At 50.7% G+C, this 21,751-nt stretch overlaps 2 protein-coding genes across 5 annotated transcripts in view; one reads left to right on the plus strand and one right to left on the minus strand.

Moving 5' to 3' along the window:
- Window positions 1–530: 530 nt before the first annotated feature.
- On the minus strand, window positions 531–16,216 carry Mcm2 (minichromosome maintenance complex component 2). Its single transcript, XM_028782964.1, has 16 exons — window positions 16,091–16,216; window positions 14,975–15,207; window positions 10,398–10,573; window positions 10,013–10,273; window positions 8,961–9,180; window positions 8,663–8,870; window positions 6,811–6,945; window positions 6,068–6,259; window positions 5,391–5,484; window positions 4,766–5,016; window positions 4,565–4,691; window positions 4,001–4,113; window positions 2,708–2,959; window positions 1,723–1,905; window positions 1,399–1,554; window positions 531–1,151 (listed from the first exon to the last, which is right to left on the minus strand). Exons 1-16 carry the CDS (start codon window positions 16,094–16,096, stop codon window positions 1,041–1,043), a joined length of 2,718 nt encoding a protein of 905 aa, XP_028638797.1. The 5' UTR covers window positions 16,097–16,216; the 3' UTR covers window positions 531–1,040.
- Window positions 16,217–17,273: 1,057 nt separating this feature from the next.
- Window positions 17,274–21,751, plus strand: part of Tpra1 (transmembrane protein adipocyte associated 1) — a 12,530-nt gene continuing 8,052 nt past the window's right edge. For 3 of the 4 annotated variants that reach the window (XM_028782975.1, XM_028782973.1, XM_028782976.1), the window contains exons 1-2: window positions 17,274–17,437; window positions 19,349–19,571. The gene's annotated coding sequence lies outside the window, so the exon portion shown is untranslated. Of the gene's footprint in view, window positions 17,438–19,320; window positions 19,572–21,751 lie in introns of those variants that run through there. The other variant, XM_028782974.1, reaches the window with a different exon arrangement.

A 21,751-nucleotide genomic window follows, 5' to 3' on the forward strand; every position in this document is an offset into this window, starting at 1 on the left:
ACTTCATAGTGACAGATGTCACAGTAGCCTGGAAACAATAGGATCCAATAACCTCACTTCCTCCCACAGGACTCCAAGCTGGTGAATCAGCAGTGAGCAAGACTACTGGTAGACCTCCGTACTAAGTTCCAGGCCAGCCAGGTTTACATGGTGAGACCTTGGGTAGAAAAATGGCTATCTTGGGCTAGAGAGATGGCTCCATGGTTAAGAGCACTAACTGCTCTTCCAGACATCAATTCCCAGCAAGCACATGGTGGCTGACAACCATCTGTAATGGGATCTGATGCCCTCTTCTGGTGTGTCTGAAGACGGTTACAATGTACTCATATAAATAAAATAAATAAATTAAAACAAACAAATAAACAAAGATGGCTATCTCATTAGCAATGACCCTTAAGGTGGGCATTTAAAACCCAGAGTACAGGACACATCCACAAAGCAGATCTAACCAGACCTACTTCATGTTGCAGAAAGGGCTTAAAAAAAAGCTCAGGGAAGCCTAGTTGGCACATTAAACCAGAACCAAAGGAATAACACTATTTAGGTTTTATTCAAATTTATTAAAAAATAAACTACAAGAACCTGTACAAGAAGCAAATGAAGGCACTGGCTAGGTGGGAAGAAAACCATCATGAGGAACATGGCCCTCGGTAGGCAGGGTCTTGTGCTCCTCCATCACAAGGAATGTTCTGGAAAAGTTTGCAAACACTTTTAAGTTGCTCTTTATCTAAAAGGGGAAGAAACAGTCCAGAAATATAACTCATGCCAAAACAGCAATAGTTTTGGCGCAGTCCGTCACCTGAACACAACCCCAGCCTTCTAATGAGCCTTGGACAGAGGATCTGGCAAAGAAGAGTGCTCTAGAGGGAGCAGAAGAATAAATACAGTCATGTAACACTATAGCCTTGGCCCAGGGGCTCATGGGTAATGGTCTGCATTAAGCCATCATCCCACCTCCACAGAGTCCCTGGTGGAAGTAGGCTGTGTCTTCAGAATGGTGACCGAGCCTTGTCCAGACACAGAGGAGTCCCGTGCTGGCCTCAGAACTGCTGTAAGATCAGTTTGCGTTTCAGGTCACGGCTGAACTTGTTGATCTTGAAGAGGTCGCTGTCGTAGAAGGCAGAGAGGTTGTGGATATTGATCTGCCTGGCCTGGAGAAAGAACGGCATCAGAGTCATTAGCAGGGGAAGATGGCAGCTCTCAACTCTGGAAGGGCTGTTGGTTCAGCGCTCCAAATCCGAGCTTCACCAGCTTCACAGGTACTCGGACAAGGCTGCTGGTACCGGTTTCCCTCTGCCTATCTCTAGCTCAACTGCCTGTTACCTGATGATGGCACACCAAAGATGGCCACAAGCTCCCCAGAACAACAAGCCCTGCCCCTGCCCTGTTCTTGCATACCTTGTCCATCAGGTCCTTCTCAGGTATTTCAATGGTGTCCTGCTGGGCCCCAAAGCGGTTGCGTTGATATGTCACCTGCTCAGCCACCAGCTGCTTCAGTATGAAGAGCAGCAGATCATTGTTATCTCGCCGGAAGGAGAGATACCGGGCAAAAGTCTGTGAGAAGAGGACAGCGGTCAGAAGTCAGCTCACCTGCTAGTCCTGTCAGGCCACCTTCTTGGCTTAAGTGGCTCCTCTGAGATGCCTAGACCACAGCTAACCAAAGCTCCAGGACATCTTCCAGTCCCCCAAACAGGCCAGGAACCTGGCCTCAGCCACACCCACCTTGCGCATGCTACGCATGACGCTGAACTTCTGGGTGTCAATGAAGCTCTCCAGCATCACGCGGATGGCCATGTTGACATCGTCTTCCATCACGTAGTCCCGCAGGTGCATGCGTGCGTGGGCCTCTGCCATGCGGATCATGGACTCGATGTGGCGCACTGTGATGGGAATACTGCCCGTTGCCTGCAGAGAACAACGTTGAGGTTTTCCTCAGGAAGAGGGGACAGAAGGTACCAGAGGCAAATGCCAGGCAGCCATGCTCAGCTCCAAGGCCAGGTGCAAAACCTGGCCTGTGTGGCCACCACTGGCACCACTGCCTGTTCTGCCCCTAGCTTGTATCCCTCTGGTCAGTTATACCCGCGTCTAGTTTACATGGAGCATTATGTGCTCTAGAACAATGAGAGTGAAGTCATTGTTTCTATATGAACCAAGACAGTGGAATGGTGGATAACATTAAATATAAAAGAAAAACAAAACCCTGCTTTTGCTCTTCTTACTCTTTCTCGCTTCCCTTCCCCCAAGTGCTAATAGCCAGCCTTTACTCCTCTAATTCTCTACTCTCTCTCTCTGCCTTTCTTTGCCACTACTACCCTCTTAACCCCCCTCCCATGCCCTGATTAAACTATTCTATACTAAAAAAAAAAAAAAAGGAAAAAAAAGCCCAGCTGGTTTCTCGGTGAGTTGTTGTAAGATAGCCAGTGGCCTTGTGATCTGGTACCAAAGCAGGGAACTCAAACCAGCTAATATAAAATGTTAGCAATAAAAACACTATGACACTCTTGCACACAGTTAAAGCCCATCTGTAACTTAATACTTAAGGTATGGAACGCCAGTTTTTTTCAGTGCCGGGGAAGGTACCATGCCCATGCAAGGCAGGCTCTCACCAGAGTGGTGCCAAGCCCCAGAGGTTTCTCCTTAATACTGTCTGCTCTGATCCCACCCTGCGTCTGGGTCAGAAAACCAGCCCAGTGTCCCACTAGCTCACCATGGACTCCTTCCTCAGGTCGCTGTACATCCTGGCTACTTTGTCCTGGTCCATCTGGTTCAGCTTCGGGTGGACCCTCTCCTTGGCATAGATGATATATTTCTTCAGGACCTCCTGAGGCAGGGGCTCCACACCGTATGTGTTGGGCATGGCCGGCTCCAAGATGCCACCGTTGGTCAGCCCTTCGTCCTTCTTGTTGCTGGGGTGGTGTCTGACATGGCTGCCAACCACAAAGCGGGCCAGCATCTCATCCTAGGACAAGAGATCAGGAGGGCACAATAAGGCGTGTGGATAGGAAGGCAGGAAAAGCTACACAGCAAGGAGAGTGACTGCCACACTTGACTACGACTAGGCAGGCTCATGAGGACGAGAGTGGGCAGGAGACAGCCGTGCACCGGTGATAATCCCAGCTACTCAGGAGCAAAGACAGAACGTGAAGCCAAGAATTGAGAAAAAAAAAATATTTAAGGTATTAAGCACTCTTTCTTTCTTTTTTTTTTTTTAAAGATTTATTTTATGTATATGAGTACACTGTAGCTGTCTTCAGACACAACAGAAGATCCCATTACAGATGGTTGTGAGCCACCATGTGGATGCTGGGATTGAATTCGGGACCTTTGGAACAGCAGTCAGTGATCTTAACCACTGAACTATCTATCTCTCTAGCCTGAGAAATAATTCTTAAGTCTTAAAAACTAAATGCAAAAAAACAAAAAAAGATAATAAAAAGTAATAAGCTAAGGAAAAAAAATGGAACCAAGGTGAATCCAGTTGCCAAGAAGCCTCTCACCACAGGACAATCTAAGAGGTATCTGTGGGGGAAAGGGCACTCCAGAGGAAAGAGCACATTTAAAGCCCGGGGTCACCTCTTGGGAGAGCAGGCAATGGGCTCATGTAACAGGAAGACAGCAGCTGCAGAGCGTGCAGGGCAGTGCAGGCAGCTACCCCCTAGCCAGCAGGTGCAGGGTGGGAGTGGAACATGTGCTGATCACAAAGCAGAGCTTTTGTGGGTCGCCCTGGAGGACCGGTGCCATGTAATGTATTCTTTTAACTGCCAGGCAAATAAGCAACCAGCCCAGACAACAGCAGTCCCTTGGGTCAGAGGGCAGAGCTAGAGGAAGGGATTTAGGACAGGGTATAGTCTGTGACTAAACTGGGTAGGCAGCCAGGAGCTGGGGAAGCCGTAAGATGTCAGGATGATACCTGCGTATGAGGACATGTCCACCCAGCACAGCCCATGCTCCAGGCAATGGCCCAGTATCTACAGGTGGCATGAGGGATATGGGGATGTACCTGAACTGGATCAACAGTGTCCCTCACCACACACAGGACATCAAAGCGGGAAATGATGGGCTCTGTGAGGTCTACATTCTCTGAGAAGGTCAGTGAAGGGTCATAGCGGCCCCCTGAAAGAAGAGGCAAGCTCTCAGTGTGTCCATCCATCCATCCATCCATCCACCCACCCACCCACCCCCCCACCCACCCACCCACCCACCCACCCACCCACCCATGGCTCTGGAACCTTTTCCAGGACCAGGGTACCTCTAGGGCAGGGGAGGGGGGGAAGGAGAGGGGATTGGAGACACTATGCCAGATTCCATTAGACCCACAGCTGCTCCAAAGCAAAGTCCCACTCTGATCAGAAGATAAATGGGCCCCTGGGTACTAGTCACCTACTGGCTGGGCCTGGGAGAAGCCTCATTTGGACAAAGGATCAAAGCAGCCAAAGGTGATGTAAAGAACAGATGGACAGTCACCCCAGGTTCCCAGGCCCTTCCTCCTCTGCCCCCATCTGGTAGGACACGCTGGATGGCGCTGTCTGCTGCTGTCCCCAGGCCTGTACTACCGCAGACATACCTATGGGGTTGGCAGCAGCTATGACGGTGCAGCGGGCTTGCAGCGAGGTAACAATGCCAGCCTTGGAGATGGAGATGCTTTGCTGCTCCATTGCCTCGTGGATGCTGGTCCTGTCCTGGTCATTCATCTGCACAACACAGGGCACTCTCTAATAAAGCCCTCCCATCACTAAGAACTCAGCTCCAAAGCCCAAACACCCACCTTGTCAAACTCATCAATGAGACACACGCCCCGGTCGGCCAGAACCAGGGCTCCAGCCTCTAAGGTCCACTCTCTGCTGACAGGATGCCTCTGGACATACGCAGTGAGACCCACGGCTGATGCTCCTTGGCCCGTGGTGAAGATGGCACGGCTAGACACTTTCTCTATGTATTTGAGGAACTGGGACTTTGCTGTGCCAGGGTCCCCACACAAGAGCACATTAATGTCCCCTCGAACCTTGTGCTTTCCACCTGCAGGAGGAGGAAGGGATGGAGACAGGTGTGTGTAGGAAGGAAGGAGGGCCAGAGGACAGGCTAGATCCTTCCAACTCAAGCTTGTTCCGCAGCAAAGCAGGGAGCATCCATGCCCAGGACCCTGGTAAGCTGAGTCCAGAGCAATGTGCTATGGAGCTCTGGGACACAAGCACACCAGCACACACATGCCCTGTGCACCAGAGACACAGTGAGATTATAGCCTGAGGCCAGACCACAGCCAACCAGCAGAGACAGCCCATCAGAGCAGAGCAGGTCACAAAGTCCACACTCCCTGCAACCTCTTGTTAATTCTTATGCTTAAAATAAAGACCCTATAATTCCCTCAGTGAGAGCTAGCAAGGGGGGCTCACCTGGGTTTTTGGGCTCCCCTCCAAACAGGGCCAGAGCCAGGCCTCTCTTGATGTCTTCATGCCCATAGATGGAGGGTGCAATGCTGGCAAAGATCTAAGGGGTAGAGGGAGACCCATGAGACTGAACCTAACAGGCAGGTAAGAAATGTAAGTTCCCACACTGGCTTCTCTCAATGACTGACTACCATCAGGGCATGAAGCCAGATAAACTCACTCCTCCCCAAGCTGCTTTTGGTCATGGTCTTGATATAGAAAGGAAACCAGAACACACTTTTCCCTTTAAAGCACGGATAGAGCAACAAATAAAATCTCACTGAGAGGCTCAAAGCAACAAGACTGGTTATGACTGACATAGGACATAGGGCAGAGGACAGTGCCGAGAATGTTATCCCTAGAAGCCACAATCCTATCCCAAGACTCAGTTTCCAGGCCAGCAGGGCTTAGCAGCATATACAGTAGGCTCCCATCAAAAGGAGCTGAACCTTTGCCCTTCTGGTACATGAAATCTTCTGTCATGTCATAAAGGCCCTTGCCTCAGGTAACCTTTGATCTTGGATTCAAGACTCCAGATAGAGCTGGGGCTGCTGTCCCCCATATCAGAGCCTGTCACCACGGCCCATATTCTGAGTTCCCACCCAGCCGGTAGGGTGTTGGGTCCCGAGATTCCAGGGACCTGCCTTCTCTCCGATTTGCTGATCCTTGGAAAGACTGGTGATCATCTTCACGTCCTCATCGGTGAGCTCACCCACAGCTACTTTGTTGTCCTTCTTGGCAACATGGTTGGCCAAGATGATAGTGGCAAAGACTGGAAAGCCATTGGCAGTGTTAAGAGAGCCATCATAGTTATTGTGGTAAATGCCGGTCAGCTCCTGGGAAGGAACGGTCACAAGTCAGAGGGAGCAACCTGAGGTCCTGAGCCAAGGAAGGACCCACATGCACACTGCTTTCCCTATCTCCACCCCACGATCCAAACAAGACGAACAACCCACAAGCTCAGAAACAAGCTTTGTCCCAGCCTGCTTTCCATGGGAGTGCCAGGGGCAGAGGAAGAAGCTTCATTAAAGGCTTCATTCTCAACTTGGTACAACCACAACGTCTTAGTGAGGCCACTTAAGCTGTGGCCATGGGATGATCTAGACCCTGACATATCTCCCAGGTCTCTCTGCTTTCTGGCCCCATGAGCTGTGCAGCTACAGCCACAGGCCCAAAGACCATGAATGCAGGCCTCTGGCACCGACCCACGATAAACCTTTCCTCTTGTACTGTCACAGCAACTCTGGGCAATACCCGCCACTCCAACAAGCAGGAGAAAAGCTCTCCTCCTGACTCAAGGGCTGGTGCCAGGCTGAGCTCACCCACAGACCTGGACCCCATCTCTACTGGCCACAGCAGATACTACCAGTTCCTAACATTCACTCACTATCTCGTCTCCTGGCTTGCAGCTGTCCACCAGATCAGCCAGGAGAATGGCATCCTTGGAACGGGGCAGCCGCCCAGCCGCCACCTTGCCGGGACTCTCCTGGATGCGGATACGTTGGTAGTTCTGATAGATGGTCTGCACAGGACAGAGAAGATCATGGTCAACCTACATGGCCAACCACTCTCCTCAAAGCACAGCTTTCCCATGTGCTCTGACCTTACTGCGGGCCAGGAAAGCCACAGAGACCAAAGGGCAGGCCAACCATGACCCAGTAAGTCTCTTCACCTCCCACCACCCCTAGGCAGTGTCTTCCTCCTCCTGGGCTCCAGGATCTATTCTACGCCCCAGAGCCTAGATTCACCTGTGTCCACACCTAGGGCGAGCCTTGACAGAAGGGGATACTGAATTTTAAGCATGACCTTCTGAGGGTCAAGCCAGGCCATGTGTATGTGGCATCTACAGCAACACCCACGAGTGGCAGAGCAGGACCACATGGTGGAGATGTGCCATGTGCCGTAACATCCCGCTAGCTCATTTACTATCCGAAAAGGAGACAACGCACTACAGTCCGGGCTGCAAATGTCCCCTATGGCCTCTTTGTAGGACACTGATCCTTCAGTCCATGTATGAAAGACGATGGAGACTTGTGAGAGGCCTTAGGTCACAGAGGTATGCCCTTGAAGGGGACTAAAGGATACTGGCTAGTCTCTTGTTCTCTTCTGTGTCTCTGATGTGAGGTGAACACACAGGCCCAAAACCACACGGTCAACTGACCCCAAATGTGACTCTAAAGCCAAGCCATAAATCAACTTTTCTCCTTCAAGTCAATTACACCAGGGGTTTAGTTACAGGCGCCCAGAGCTGCCTGATCCATAAGACACAGTAGCTAAAAGAGCACACTATCAGGTCATGGTGGTGTACACCTTTAGGCCCAGAGCTCCGGAGGCACAGTTAGGTAGATGTCTGTGAATTTGAGGCTAGTCATGGTTAGAGTAAGCCCCTGTCCCAATAAAAGAAGCATACAGTCACATCTACATGCTTGCCTGATCCTCAGGACACTGCTGCCCGGGAGGCCTTGGACAAAGCTTCCAAACATTTGTTTTTCAATGAGAAGCCGAGGAACCTCCCTTCCAGAACATAATCAAGACTAAGGAGACCCAAGGAACACATTGGGCAGCCAGCAAGGCCAGCACACACTGGACCCACTTGCTAATCCCTGCACAGTACAGCTCACTAAGTTTGAGACACAGCTAAGGTGGGGCTGCAAAGGATGGAGAGGGCACAGCTAAGTGCAGCCTTGGAGCTGGGTCCCAGGGTTAAAGGAGACCTGGTCTTGAACACTGTCATGGGCAACTTACTGGCCAGACAGCTCAGAATCACAGAAACCATCAAGAGTGCTAACATTCCCAGAGCTAGGCAGTAAGGGGAGGAGGGGCAGCTGCAAATGAAGACAAGCACAAGATCCTGCTAGACCCAGGATCTCAGAGTCCAGAGGTATAGGAGTCTCCCAAGCAGGGCTCTGCAGGATCCAAGGTGGCTGTAACTCTGGATACACCCACAAAAGGCACCAGGAGCCAGTCAGGCCCTCCAGATAAGTTAACAGATGGTCCAGGTGCCCATGGGATGGGCAAGCAGGTGCTCTAGAATAAGTGGGCCCTGTTTGCCCGTATCTTTAGAGGTCACAAATGCGGACACACCAAACAGGATCACTTAGTTTCAAATATACTGAATTCCTGAAGACACAGGGCCATTCTAGTTCATTCTGCCATGTTTAACTGCCTCAAAGTCTTCTGGCCCCATAGATGGGATAGGTCTTGTACACTAAAGACAGAATGGCAGGTCTGTTACTCACCTCCTCCATGTTGATCTCAAAGGGCCCAGCTGACTGGCACTCAGGGCAGGAGCCAGGCTTCACCTCCTGGTTCTGAGACTGGCAGAAAGGCCCTAGTATAAAGTTGCACTTGCTACAGTTATACTTGACCATGCTGAGCTGGGGCAGGACTCCAGTGCAGCTGGTCACCACACCGCTGGTACGGATCAGCTGGTTCAGGTGCAGCTGCCTGAGTTGGGAGGGAACAAGCACAACAGAGGCTAAGGGGCTACTTCCTTCACCACTCTCTGAACAAGGCCCCGCTTCTCCCTCTGCTCACCTCAGTGAACGCAGCTCCTCCACCAGAGGCAGGTGGGAGATGCGCACATGAATGTGGTTGGTGATGCGGTCATATTTAGGGTACATGGCCAGCACGACCTCCAGGGCAGCCTCATCAAAGATCTGCAGCAGCTCCGCAGGTGCCTCGGGTAGGAAGTATGCCAACACGTGTTCTCGGGCTGCCAAGTCTTCATAATTCACCACCAAACTCTCCCGGTTCTCTAAGGAGGATGGTGGTTGGGACTGATGACATAGCCAGGGCCATGAAGGTAGCTAACATCTTAGAACCCTGCTGGCCAAACCCCTCCACCCAAACCAAACATGAGAGGGACAGAAAGTCCAGTTTGCACCCTAGGCCCACTACCTGTGGCTGTGTAATGGAGACCCAAGTGATAATATTAGCAGCATACAAATCTCTGGGGCTGTCATTTCCAGGAGGAACAGAGGCCTCGGACTACAGAGCAGTGTGCCACGGGCCACAGAGAAACTACAGAAGAGCTACAGCCATTGCTGGAGGGGCTGCCACAGCCCCAAGCTGTCATACACTGTAAAGCCAATGCTGTCACACAGAAATGCTACCATTTTTGGATCAAAGTTGAAATGCCCAGGCTGGGAAGTAGCTCTGTGGGAGAACACTTGCTTAGAATGTGCTAGGCCTTGGGTTCAACCTGATTCTGCAAAAACCAACCAATCAGCCAAACCAAACCAAGAAAACCCAACCAAACAAACAAATAAACAAAAACCCCCCAAAATAACCCCAAATAAACAAAAAACAACCCCCCAAAAAATAAACCCTCCAAAAAACCAAAACAGGGTAGTAATACATTTTTAAGCATGTTCCTAAACAGCCTATCTCTGATGTAAGAGACCTTGGGTTCCTCAGGCTCTGTCCTTGTCACCAAATGTTCCTGTACATTATGTGTTCAGTGTGGTACAACAAAGCCAGCGGGATTCAAAAGCCATCTTCACCCCTTGGTGCCGAGACTGAACCAGGACCTCACTCAAGACAAGCGCTGTACCTCTGCGTCTCTCCATAGGCTATAAGGAGCATACCTTTACACATATCACTGATGCGCTCCTTGAAGACGTTGTGGCCATGGCTGTCCACGTGGGTGCGCAGGAAGTTCTTGAAGCGGTGGTGGATCTCCAGCCTGGGGCCTGCCATGCTCACCCACTCTCGCACCGAGTGGCCCTTGAGGTCCTCCAGGTTCTCAATACTCTCAATCATCTCTTCATCCTCCTCGCCATCCTCTGTGGCGCGCTCTACATGGCGGCGCTTACGGGCAGGCCGCTCCTCATCTTCCTCGTCGCTGTCTTGGGTAGCAAAGCATCCCTTTGAGCAAACCTCTCCCAGCATCCTTTGCACAACACTTGCCGCCCATGTCTTCCCCACACCCGAGGGTCCAAGCGGCACCTTTGGGATGCCGACCACACATACCGTACAGCAACCCCCGGCGCATACGTCCCAGGCCTCTGCCAGCCTCCCGGTCCCGCTGTCTCATGGCCCGCTCAGCTGCCTCCCTCTGACTGGCTGTCAGCTCTTCCACATCTTCATCATCCAGGGCCAATCCCTCTGCCTCGTAGACATCGAGCTCCGGAATGGGACGGTAGTCTCTGCAAGGGACCAACCGTGGGCAATGAGTCCCCAAACAACCCATCTGAGAATTATGTCTGCTCTACGGGCTTACAAGGTCCTCACTGGACAGCTGCAAACAGTAAGTTGAAAATTTGAAGAATATGATTTAGGGACTTCATCAAGGAGGGACAAGCCCCCAGGATGGAAAAGGGGGTCTATCTGGGAGCATGAGGTACACAGCCATGTGAGTCTGGGCAGGAGAGCAGGCTTCGAATCCACAGCGCCACCTACTGGTGGTATGTGATGGATGCGGCCAATGCTTCCCCTATATGCAGTCTCCCAACCTGATCTTGAGAAAAAGTATCAAATAAGGTCAATTGGAGATTTACAATCTCCAATTGGCACCACTTTCATCAGAAACTAGAAAGCATGAAACTGTCACAGCCAGGGAGGAAACTGGGGACTCAAGACACAACAGGATAGAAACTACAAAAATCTCTAGAATTCCACAACCCTAGTGGAAATGCAAGGCACTAACTGGCTAACCAATTCTCAACAATGAACACAATCTGGAGCTAGAGATGGTTCAGTGGCTAAGAGCAATGCACTACTACTACACTTTCTTTTTTCGGAACAGGATTTCTCTGTGTAGCTCTGGCTGTTCTGGAACTCAAGAGATCTACCCGTCTCTGCCTCCCAAGTGCTGGGTTTAAAGCTCTCTGTGTGTGTGTGTGTGTGCGCGCGCGCGCGCGCGCGCGCGCATGCACCCATGTGCCTAGCTCACAGACTGCTCTTGCAGAGATGAGAATTCAATTCCCAGCACCCATACTGGGCACCTGCACTTTCAAATGTACATACTCACAGAACACCCACATAAAATAACTTTTTAAATTAAAAACAAAACAAAAACAAAAATATTTTAGCCGGCTGTAATAGTGTACACCCTTACTCCCAGTAGCCAGGAGGCCGACAGGCAGATCTGAAGGTTTTGTTTTGTAAAACAAAGCCATCTAAAAAGGAATTCAGGGGAACTGCCTTCCCCCTCTTACCACAATAAAAACATCATTTCTAAGTACAGGATAGCTAGCAAAGACTAAAAGAAACAAGGCTTCTAAAAAAAGGCCAGTCAAGGTTACATAGATAGAGAGCCAAACTTTAAAGAAGTTAGCAATAACATCCCAGGGTGGTAGTGGAAAAACCTGCACGGTAGATTATTAAAGTAGATTATCACTCAACCTTAAAACAGAAGGAAACTCTTGACAGGTGAAGTTGCATGGATGAATCTTGACATTTTACCAATGGATTAAGCCATAGCACTCCCATGCGGTCTAGAGCAGTCAGACCCAGAAAGACAGCCAAATGGGGATGGAGAGTCAGTGTTTTGGGGAGATTCAGTTTTGAGACCATAAAAAAGTTCTAGTGGAATGGTGCACATGAACACCACTGAGCCACACACTGAAACTGGAGAAGACACTCTGTTGTGTATTTACAACTGAGGGGCTGGGCTGGAGAGAGGGCTCGGCAGGACCTGAGCTTCCAGCTCTCAGATCAGGCAGCCCCTAAGCGAACCTGTACAACTCCACCTTCAGGCAGGGATCTGACACTTCTGGCTTCTGTGGGCATCTACACACTCGTGTGCACACACACCAGACACTCAAGTACACACAAGTTTTGTTTGTTTTACATGGGGGACCTCCAAAGAGCTCCTAACTCCCAGTAAGAAAATGGAGTTAGAGGGCTGGAGACACGGCTCAGTGAAGAGTGATGGCTGCTCTTCAGGAAGACCTGGGTTCAATTCCCAGTAGCTCACAACTGTGTAACTCCAGTTCCAGGGAACCTGATACCCGCACACAGATGTAAGTGCAGGCAAACCACCAATGCACATAAATAATTTTTTTAAAAGATTTATTTATTTATTTTATTTATAAGTACACTGTCGCTGTCTTCGGACACACCAGAATAGGGCATCCAATCTCATTACGGATAGCTGTGAGCCACCATGTGGTTGATGGGATTTGAACTCAGGACCTCTGGAAGAGCAGTCAGCGCTCTTAACCACTGAGCCATCTCTCCAGACCCTATAAATAATTTTTTAAAATATAAGAAGAAAATCAAACAGAATTAGAGGAAGCCAAGATCTTGACACCAAAAAGGTCAGAGAGCTGATCCCAGTGTGTCCAGGGATTACACCCTCCCTATCTATGCCTTCACCCCAACTGAACACAACCCAGCCAGACTGGCTGCCTGAAGAGCTCACACCCACTGGCTCAATTGTCTGAGCAGCCTCATTGCAGGTGACCACTCATTAGGTCCTGGAAAGGAAGCACAGAGAGCCAGGTCCAGCTTCCCTACGATGAGTCCCAGAGTCACCTCAAAGCAGTGCCATCTCATCTTTGAGGGATAACGTGATTTTATCATCAGGACTAAGGGACAAACACAATAGGCTGTAGGCTCTTTCCTCAGTGCCACATGGCTTACCCACAGGAGCGGGCAGCTGCCAGGGAAACAGACCCCCAGAGTTCTCCCTTCTTCAGGGTGACTGGCAAAGCTGCCCGGTCTTCTTATCAATGTTCTCAAACTATCCTCTGAAAACAAACAGTTTCATAACATCAAAGGCAAAGCAGGCAGAAGTGCAGACTGGTTCTATACAGAATAAAACAGTTTCTGAGAAAAGTCTGTTCTGACCCTTAAAGGATCTCAGTCACCTGAAGCACACTCAGATTCTAGCTAGTCTACAACAGAACAAAAAAAAAACACATAATCTGAGTTTCATCAAACTTCAACTCCAGCAAGCCATCCTCTGACCTGCTCACGAGTGCCATGGCACATGCACCCACACACAAACACACAATGAGCGGTGTCATGAAGCATTAAAACAAAAATTAAGGCATTTAAAAAAGCCGAGCCGTGGTGGCGCACGCCTTTAATCCTAGCACTTGGGAGGCAGAGACAGGCGGATTTCTGAGTTCAAGGCCAGCCTGGTCTACAGAGTGAGTTCCAGGACAGCCAGGGCTACACAGAGAAACCCTGTCTCGAAAAAAACGAAAAACAAACAAAACAACAACAACAACAACAACAAAAAAGACATTTAAAAAAATGACTGGCTGCTCTCCCACCCATGATAGCTCACAACCATGTTAACTCCAGTTTCCTGGGGTCTGACACTCTCTTCTGGTCTATGCAGGCATAGGCATGCGTGTGGTAAAACACTCAATACATTTAAACAAACAAACAAACAAAAGAAACAAAATAAAACAAACAAAAAGAAAACCTGAACTTTTTTTTGTTGTTGTTTTTTGAGACAGGGTTTCTCTGTGTAGTCCTGGCTGTCCTGGAACTCACACAGTAGACCAGGCTGGCCTCAAACTCAGAAATCCATAACCACTGCCCGGCAAAACCTGAACTTTTGAGAATGCCGCAGAGTGAACACCTTGATTCCAGTTCTGGGAATATGATTAGCACTGGGATCAACAGGCAGAAGAGACCACAGTGGGTGATAAAAATGGCACTCAGAAAGTTTGCACAGACCGTCCCTGCGCTGTACTCTTTAATATAGAAATTAGCCTCTTTCCACACAAACCCTAAGTCAGATTGTCCTCAGACATCTCCAAAGTGTCTCTCACTTTAAAGAAGCGGTTATAAAAGCCAGGCAGTGGTGGTAAGTTCCCTGAACAGTCAGAGACGCGCAGTGAAACCTTGTCTTGAAAAACAACAACAAAAACAACCAAACATAAAGAGGTACAAACACAAGAGTAAGAGAGGAGGTGGCACAGGAGGCCCCTGTGAGCAGCTCTGCAGGGAAGGTCTTATGCTGAGCCCAGGGTGATCTGTATCAGCGCTTTCTGTACATGGACACACACTACAGACCTAGTCTCTTCATACCTAGCCTGGCAGTGTTTAAAGAACCAAATGGTGCAGAAAAGTCCATGACAGTCCCCATGATGGCTCATACCCCTCAGATATCCCCTATGGAAACCGACAAAAGGTGCCACAAGGCTCCTAAGTGGTCACATAACTGGTACCACATCCCAGCTGTAATTGCTGGTAAGGCTGAATTAGAGATCTACCGGCCTACTGGCAAAGCTTACACTGTTTCCTAACAGCCTCAGTCACCTTCTGTTTTGCTGCTTACAAACCTGAACACTTGTGATCCAGAGCCTGATGCAGGCTGGGTGCAAGTTTGCTGATTGAATCATCTTTCTGAGTTGGCACCACCCTTTAGGGCTCTTCAGATCAGACTTTATGGGTCCCCCTTCTCCTGAGCTGGGGCCTTAACATCTAGTCTGAACTGTATACAGTGAGCTAAAGCATCTTCACAGTGGCTGATGAACATGACCCCCCCCCCAACAAAGCCACATTCAAAGGCAAAACTGAGTTGGTTCATACACTCATGGGTCCCTAAGGCCAGGCCACCTAACCACAGCCTAGACTGAAAATACCTCTCCATGCCATCGCCAATGAGTTCCTCTCCATCCTCTTCTTCTTCCATGGGCCCCTCCGTGCCCAGCAGCCCCTCGGACTCATCCTCAAATGGAGGGAGGTCTCTGCCAGGGCTGGAGGTAAGGGCATCAGCACGTCTGGAGCTGCGGCCTGGGCTGGAGGTGAGAGGATCGCTGATCCGCCGCCGCTGAGGGGCAGGGCTAGATGCGGCCGAGAAGGACTCAGAAGATTCCTGCAAGAGAGAAGAGTCAGACACTGGAGGGACACAGGCTGACAGCCTCCTTGTTAACACAGGGCCTTCCCACAGTCTGTCTCCTGTACATTAGGAATTGTTCTCAAGGACAGAGAAGACCCTCAGATCACTCCGTGCCTCTCTTATGAAAAACCCAGGGACGAAGTAGTTTTTTATAATCTGTTTATAATCTACTTCCACATCCCACTCACCCAAATCCCACAATATGCTGGGTGCTGAACAAGAGGTGAAGATAAAGAGGCATGAAGGAACACTATTCTAGAACTGAATGGTGGAAAGAACAGACCTTTAATGAGTCACGAGAACGCTAATAGTAAGAGTAGGAAGGCCAGGCCTGATGTCATAGGCATGTAAGCCAGAATACCTAGAGGCTAAAGCCTGAGGATCGCCAAGTTCAAGGCTAACCCGCACTACAGAGCCAGTTCAAGACCAGCCTGGGTTACTTAATGAGACCCTTTCTATTTCTTTCTTTTCGAGACAGGGTTTCTCTGTGTAGTCTGGCTGTCCTGGAACTCACACTGTAGAACTCAAAAATCCGCCTGCCTCTAGCTCTCTAGTGCTGGGATTAAAGGCATACGCCTCCACCGCCCAGCTATAAGACACTCAAGAGAGTAGGGGTGCATGCAGCTACATGGTAGCCTGCTTTCCCTACATGCGCGAGATTCTAGGTTCCATTTCCTGCAACCTCACCACCAAATGTGCGTGGAGACCCGGGGCCTAAGGACACATGAGGGGAGCAGAGACGATCCGTCCCAGACTGGCACAGGTAGCCCCGCACTCAGGCCTGCCACTGGAGGTAGATACCGGCCAGGCAATCCGAGACCGCTGAATACCGCCCGCCCGGGATCAGCCCGTTCCTCACCGCCATGCCTGCGCTAGCTCCACCGCACCAGCTGCCACCGGTTTTCGCGCGAAAACTATATCACGTGACCCGCCCTTGCCCGGGAAGCGCCAGGAGGAACCCGACGTCACCACGTCTAGGGCGGAAGGAGGGCTGGAATGTTTGGGCACGCCCACACCATGAAGCCCCGCCCTGCTCCCTGGAAACCCACCCACAGCTTTCAAAACCCTGAGCCCACGCCTCCTGTACAACTAGGCTTAATTAACCCTTCAGAGGTTATCACGCTAAGGCGACAAAGCGGGACTTTGGGTCACTGGTGGCTCTGAGGACCAATCCAGCCTTCTAGCGTGTGACCTCGGTGTCGGTATGGCCACCTGATGCAACGGAAACTTTTCTTCCTGACTAAAGGTATGAGGAGAAGGATGTTCCAGGTGGAAAGGACGCGGTGCATGATGTAGAAAAGTGCAGGCTGGAGGGTAGAGACTACCACTCCCTTGGTTCGCAGCCTGTAATGCCCAGACTCAGATTGTAGATTAGCAGTCTGTCTAGCAATTGGAGCTCTGTCCTAACATGAGGTCACCTGAGGGTTTTGTGGGATCAAGGTGTAGGATGAACCCGTAACTGCCACCTGGTGAGGTGGGCAGAGACAGGCTGGATGCTTCCAGTGAGAGGGCAGCTACTGTTCCTATAGTCCTAGGCATCTGGTTCTCAGCCACAGGGCAGGATTGGACTTCTGCTTTATGTACAACTGGAATAATTCTATACAGAACCTAGAATAGGGCAGAGAGAGAATCAGGAAGGAAGCTCAGAAGGTGGAATCTGCAGGCCTTATAGTACACGAGATACCCCTAGGTGCTAAAGGATGTCTTCGGGAGATAGGCTAGTAGTATGGCTTCTGAGGCCGGAATCCACAGCCCCTTTCCTGCTGGAGCTCCCCCTCAAAGTTGGACGCCACTGTGCTACCCAGAGCAGCATTCAGATGCAAGAAGGTACTGCATCTATATGCCAGAGACTCAAAAATAAATAAATAAAAGAATAAAAGGCACATTATGCCACCATAATAGGATACGTTCTTTGAAAAGGCGATTATGTCTACCATAAGCCCCTAGGCCCCTACAAGCTCCAATGATATGACAAGCCCCCAAATCTTCAAAAACAGACAAACAAACAAACAAAAACAACAACTTATCTTCCTCCTTTATAGAATCTCTCATTCTGGCCTGCCACTCCATGCTTACACCAGCAGGGTGTCATGGACAAGATACACTAGAGTCACATTCTGTGAAGAGTCCAAGTACGCTGGGCCCTGCCAGACCGTGTGACAACAGAGAGGGGTGGAATCACCACAGGCCTGGAAGGACCCTGCAGGTGGGTAATCCCTTTACTGTAGTGGGATAGAAAGAGGTATGTGTGGTTTGTAATTTTTAAAGGTCAGAACAGCGAGTGAAATGGACATAGGGAGGGTCCCAGTGTCCCAACATGCTTTAGGTTCTCAAGACTGGCACAGCTGTCCACACCCGGCACTGGTGCAAGGCGGAACACTACCTGACAGATTCCCATTCATGTGCCTCCCTAGACGCCACACTGTCCTGTGTGCAGAGGACACCACAATGGAGGGATAGAGGAGCCATTGCCTCTGCTGCCAGAGGGAAAGAGGCATTTGATGACCTCCATTATTCAACAAATGCCATAAGCTCTCCCAGACACCTACACTTGGAGCCCCAAAGTCCAGAGTGTGAAATGCAGAGTAGCATACTGTTACTGTTTTTCTGAGACATAGCCCTGGTTAGCCTCAAACTTGAGATGATGTTCCTGTCTCAGCCTCTAGGGCACTGGTATTCCAAGCATGTCATCCCACCACAGCCTGTTTGCTTAGTCCCTAGGCCCTTGTGATTGATAGTGGGGCTTGGGGACAGGTACTGGAGAAAAAGCTTAGTGGTTCTGAGCATGCACTGCCTTTAGAAGCCCTGAGTTCAATTCCCGTGGCCTTTCTGACCCCTGGAGGTCAAGGAGAGCCGAGGACATGCTTTTGCCATTATTCCTAAGCAGGGCATTGTATTCTCTTGGCAGGAAGTTGGGATCTCTTGGTGTTTTTTTCACTGTGGCTGTTACAGACCTTGTAGGCAGGCAGGCACAGCCAGCTTCTGAGACTAAGAGTCTCAGAAATTGACAAATGGGCCCAACCTGGAAGTCTCAGGGAAGCTAAGTCTCATGTACCAATCACAAAGAGGACCAGGCTCATTCCAGTCCCACTGTGCCCAGGACAGGGCAATCCTGGAATCCTATAATAAACAGATGCCTATACCTTTAGCCAGCACTGAGTCACCTCTTAAGGTGTTGCTGAGACATACTGTCCCCCCACCCCCATGCCTGAGAAGGGACAGGCATGTCAACACCATCTCTTGAGAGAGACACCAAGAAGCTCTCTCTGAAGAGATAATCTGAGAAGCCAGGCCTGAGGATGCATGCAGAGAGAAAGGTCCAACCACAAGTTTGAATATACAAAGCCTATAGGGAAGTTCCTATGGCCGGTCAAAGGTTCACAGGTAAGCAGGTGACCAGAAAGGAGGCCTCCAAGTTGCCCTGGAGGCGTCGCACACCACAGAGGCGCCCGCCTGAGGGGTGGGTGGGTGGGAAGGCGACAGTCAGGGAAGACTGTCCCTCTGAAAGGCACCTGCTTAAGCAGGAGATCTGGTCTGGCCACTTCTTATCCCGATGACTTTGGACTCATTCCCTTAACCCCTTCAAGAAATGTCAGGTTTCTTCTGAAAAACGCGACTAATAGCACCCAGTCTTCAGGATGACTGAGACGGGACTGGAGCCCTGTAAACACCAGATTCCTTTGAAGTGGGTAAGCAGACAGCGTCCGAGGAAGGGATGCCCTCCCTTCCCTCCTTCCCGGTCCAGGTGACCAGAGGTCACTATTATGGGGTGCCAGTCCCTTAGGCTCCACCCTCAAAGAAATAGGGCGACCCGGTCGGAGGACCAGAGCTGACCGCAGGAAGATGAGGGGCAAAGACAGAGAGTGCTCGGTGCGCTTCCCGAAACGCTTTAGGGGTGAGCTGTGCAGAAAAAAATTCCCCCGTTTGAAGTTTCTGTCACCCACGCTTTGCTTCGATTCGACTGCAGTCCCTTTAAGAGCTCCGCGGGCCGCCTTACCCCCTGAGGAATTTTATTGGTCTGTTCCACCCCTGTGGGTGGGATCCCGTTACGATAGGCTGCTGGAGGCAGGGGGGCGGGGATGAGTGCCACAAACAGGGGTTGTGACTGTTTTCACAGTTTTGCTTAGACGAAAAACACTAGCCAAGGCGCCTGCAAGTCGCGGCTGCCAGGGGAGGACCAGGGAAGTCGGCGGGTCCCGTTGAGTCCTGCGCGCTGGCGGCGTCTGGCCTCTTACGACCGACCCACATAAAACCTCAGCTGCGGCTCTTGCGCGACGCTCCCCGGTTCTCGCTACCTCTGAGGGGTCGGAGTCCCGCGGCCTGCGCAGCCCAGCTCTCAGGTAAGCGCGGCCGAGTCCTCATCTCCTGCTCCACCAAGCTAGCGAGGAGGCCCTATCCTGCTCCTTCTTCGGGCTCGGGCCTACAATCTCCTTCTGTCCCCGTGCCACTTGGGGTACAGCCGCAAGACAACCTTTGAGAAGTTTCTGGGGACCCTAGCGGTCACGACCGGATCCTGTATGGAGGTGGACACCCGCAGCTCCGGGTGCAGCCAGAGCTCGGCGGCAGCCGGAAAGGACAGCCCATGCTCTGCCTCTGCTTTCCTGGCCTTGCGGAAGGAAGGGCAACTCCTCTTAGCTCCGTAGCGAGGAGAGGGTAGTGGGGTCTGGGGCACAGACCCCTCAGTCCTTGTTCAGCTCGGTTGCATTGTGCTGGAAATGTGTGCGCGTCATAGCATTTTATGAGATCTTATCTGTTCTAGAGGGTTAGGTCACAAGACCTAGGACAGACAGACACAAAGCATGTAAATACACCTGCTGCTGATGGAGTCCTAGTTCTATAAACAGCACACCAAAGAAGTGGGTGGTGGTGGAGGAATCGGGAGGTGGAGGCAGGAGGAATCAGAAGTTCAAGACCTGCCTTGGCTATTTGCAGAGTTGGAGGCTAGCCTGGGCCCTGTGAGACCCTGGCTTAAAAAAACAAACATCGAAAGAACAACACCCAGGTGGGCTAGAGATGATGCTAAAGTCCCTTTGGAGAGGGAGGTATCAAATGATGAGGCCAAGCTGGGGGAAGGTAAGCAAGCACAAAGGCCCCTGAGGTCGGTCAGATATAAGTTGGTGACTAAAGAAGGGCAAGAAGGATTGTCAGGAGGCAGAGGGCAGGTCACCTGGACCATCCCTTCTTCCTGTTGTCCACGGTGGCCTCTTAGGACAGAGTCTCTTCTCTATTACCAAGGCTGACAGATTCAGAGAGAGAGGCATTGAACTTAGCCTCTATCCTATGGGGAGTTCCTATGCTACTCTGCAGCTAGATTTAGACCTAAGGCTTAGCAGCCTAGGAGGTAAGGGAGAGAAGTTTTGGGGGCTGTTTGCATTGCTACCCTTCTACTGGGTAGGGATCCCGTATAAGAGCTCAGAAGGTTTGAGCAATCCCATTGCACAGATGGGAAAGACAAGCTCTCTCAACCTCTCCCAGGGCAGGGAGAGAAGGTACCTTGGGGAGGTATCAGAATAGGTTCCACCTAGGCCCAGCAAGCTCGACACAGAGGGTAGGAGGAAGGCGAGGCTTGAGTCGTGGGCAGGAGCCAGCCCTCTGGAGAGACCTGGGCTCTCCCAAGATGCTCTGCTGCTCCTTCAAGATACCATAGTCCTTCTTTGTCCCAGTCAGTCCCCTCTCCTTCCTCTTTTTCCTGGTGGGCCAGCTCCTTTCACTTCTCTATCATTGCATGTGCCCAAGGCCAGAAGATCTGGGGGAGGAGAAGCCTTGGGCCCTAGGATGGAGGGTGGGGTCTGTGGGTCCCCTGGGCCATGCCTGCTCTTCCTTTGATTGGGACCCTAATGGTACTTGTCCAGTGTTTCTAGGAAGGACACACAGGTAATGGAGCCTGTGTACTGGAAGAGTGGCCTAACGTGTTTGTTATCAGTACTTCAATTATTTCGGGAGCACAGTCATGGCAAGTACAATGTGGTTGACTGCCTCCCAGCCCCAATACTGCTGGAGCAGGAGTATTTCAGGTCAGGAGTTTGTCTACTTGCTCAGGTAGAAAGGAGTATCTGGCTAGGTATAGAACTGGCCAGGATGTCAGGCTCTAGAGGAGACAGCTGAACTAAGGGTAGCAGGTGGCTACACCTGTGAACATTGTGACTCCTAAAGATGGGTTTCCAATCCTACAGAGGAGTGTCATAGGTGGCAGCTCACACCTCTAGTCCCCCTTTCCTACCGAAACCTTGGGCAGACCTCTACTCTCACTCCGTGTTCATACCCTCAACCTGTTGCCTGTGTGCCTTCTGCAGACATTTTCTTTCTTTCTTTCTCTCTTTCTCTCTTTCTCTCTTTCTTTCTTTCTTTCTTTCTTTCTTTCTTTCTTTCTTTCTTTCTTTTCTTTTTTTTTGTTTTTTTTGTTTTGTTTTTCGAGACAGGGTTTCTCTTTTATACCCCGGGCTGTCCTGGAACTCACTCTGTAGACCAGGCTGGCCTCGAACTCAGAAATCCGCCTGCCTCTGCCTCCCAAGTGCTGGGA

Source organism: Grammomys surdaster, unplaced genomic scaffold, assembly GCF_004785775.1.
Source record: "Grammomys surdaster isolate TR1022 unplaced genomic scaffold, NIH_TR_1.0 948, whole genome shotgun sequence".
In the NCBI taxonomy this organism is placed as follows: domain Eukaryota; kingdom Metazoa; phylum Chordata; class Mammalia; order Rodentia; family Muridae; genus Grammomys; species Grammomys surdaster.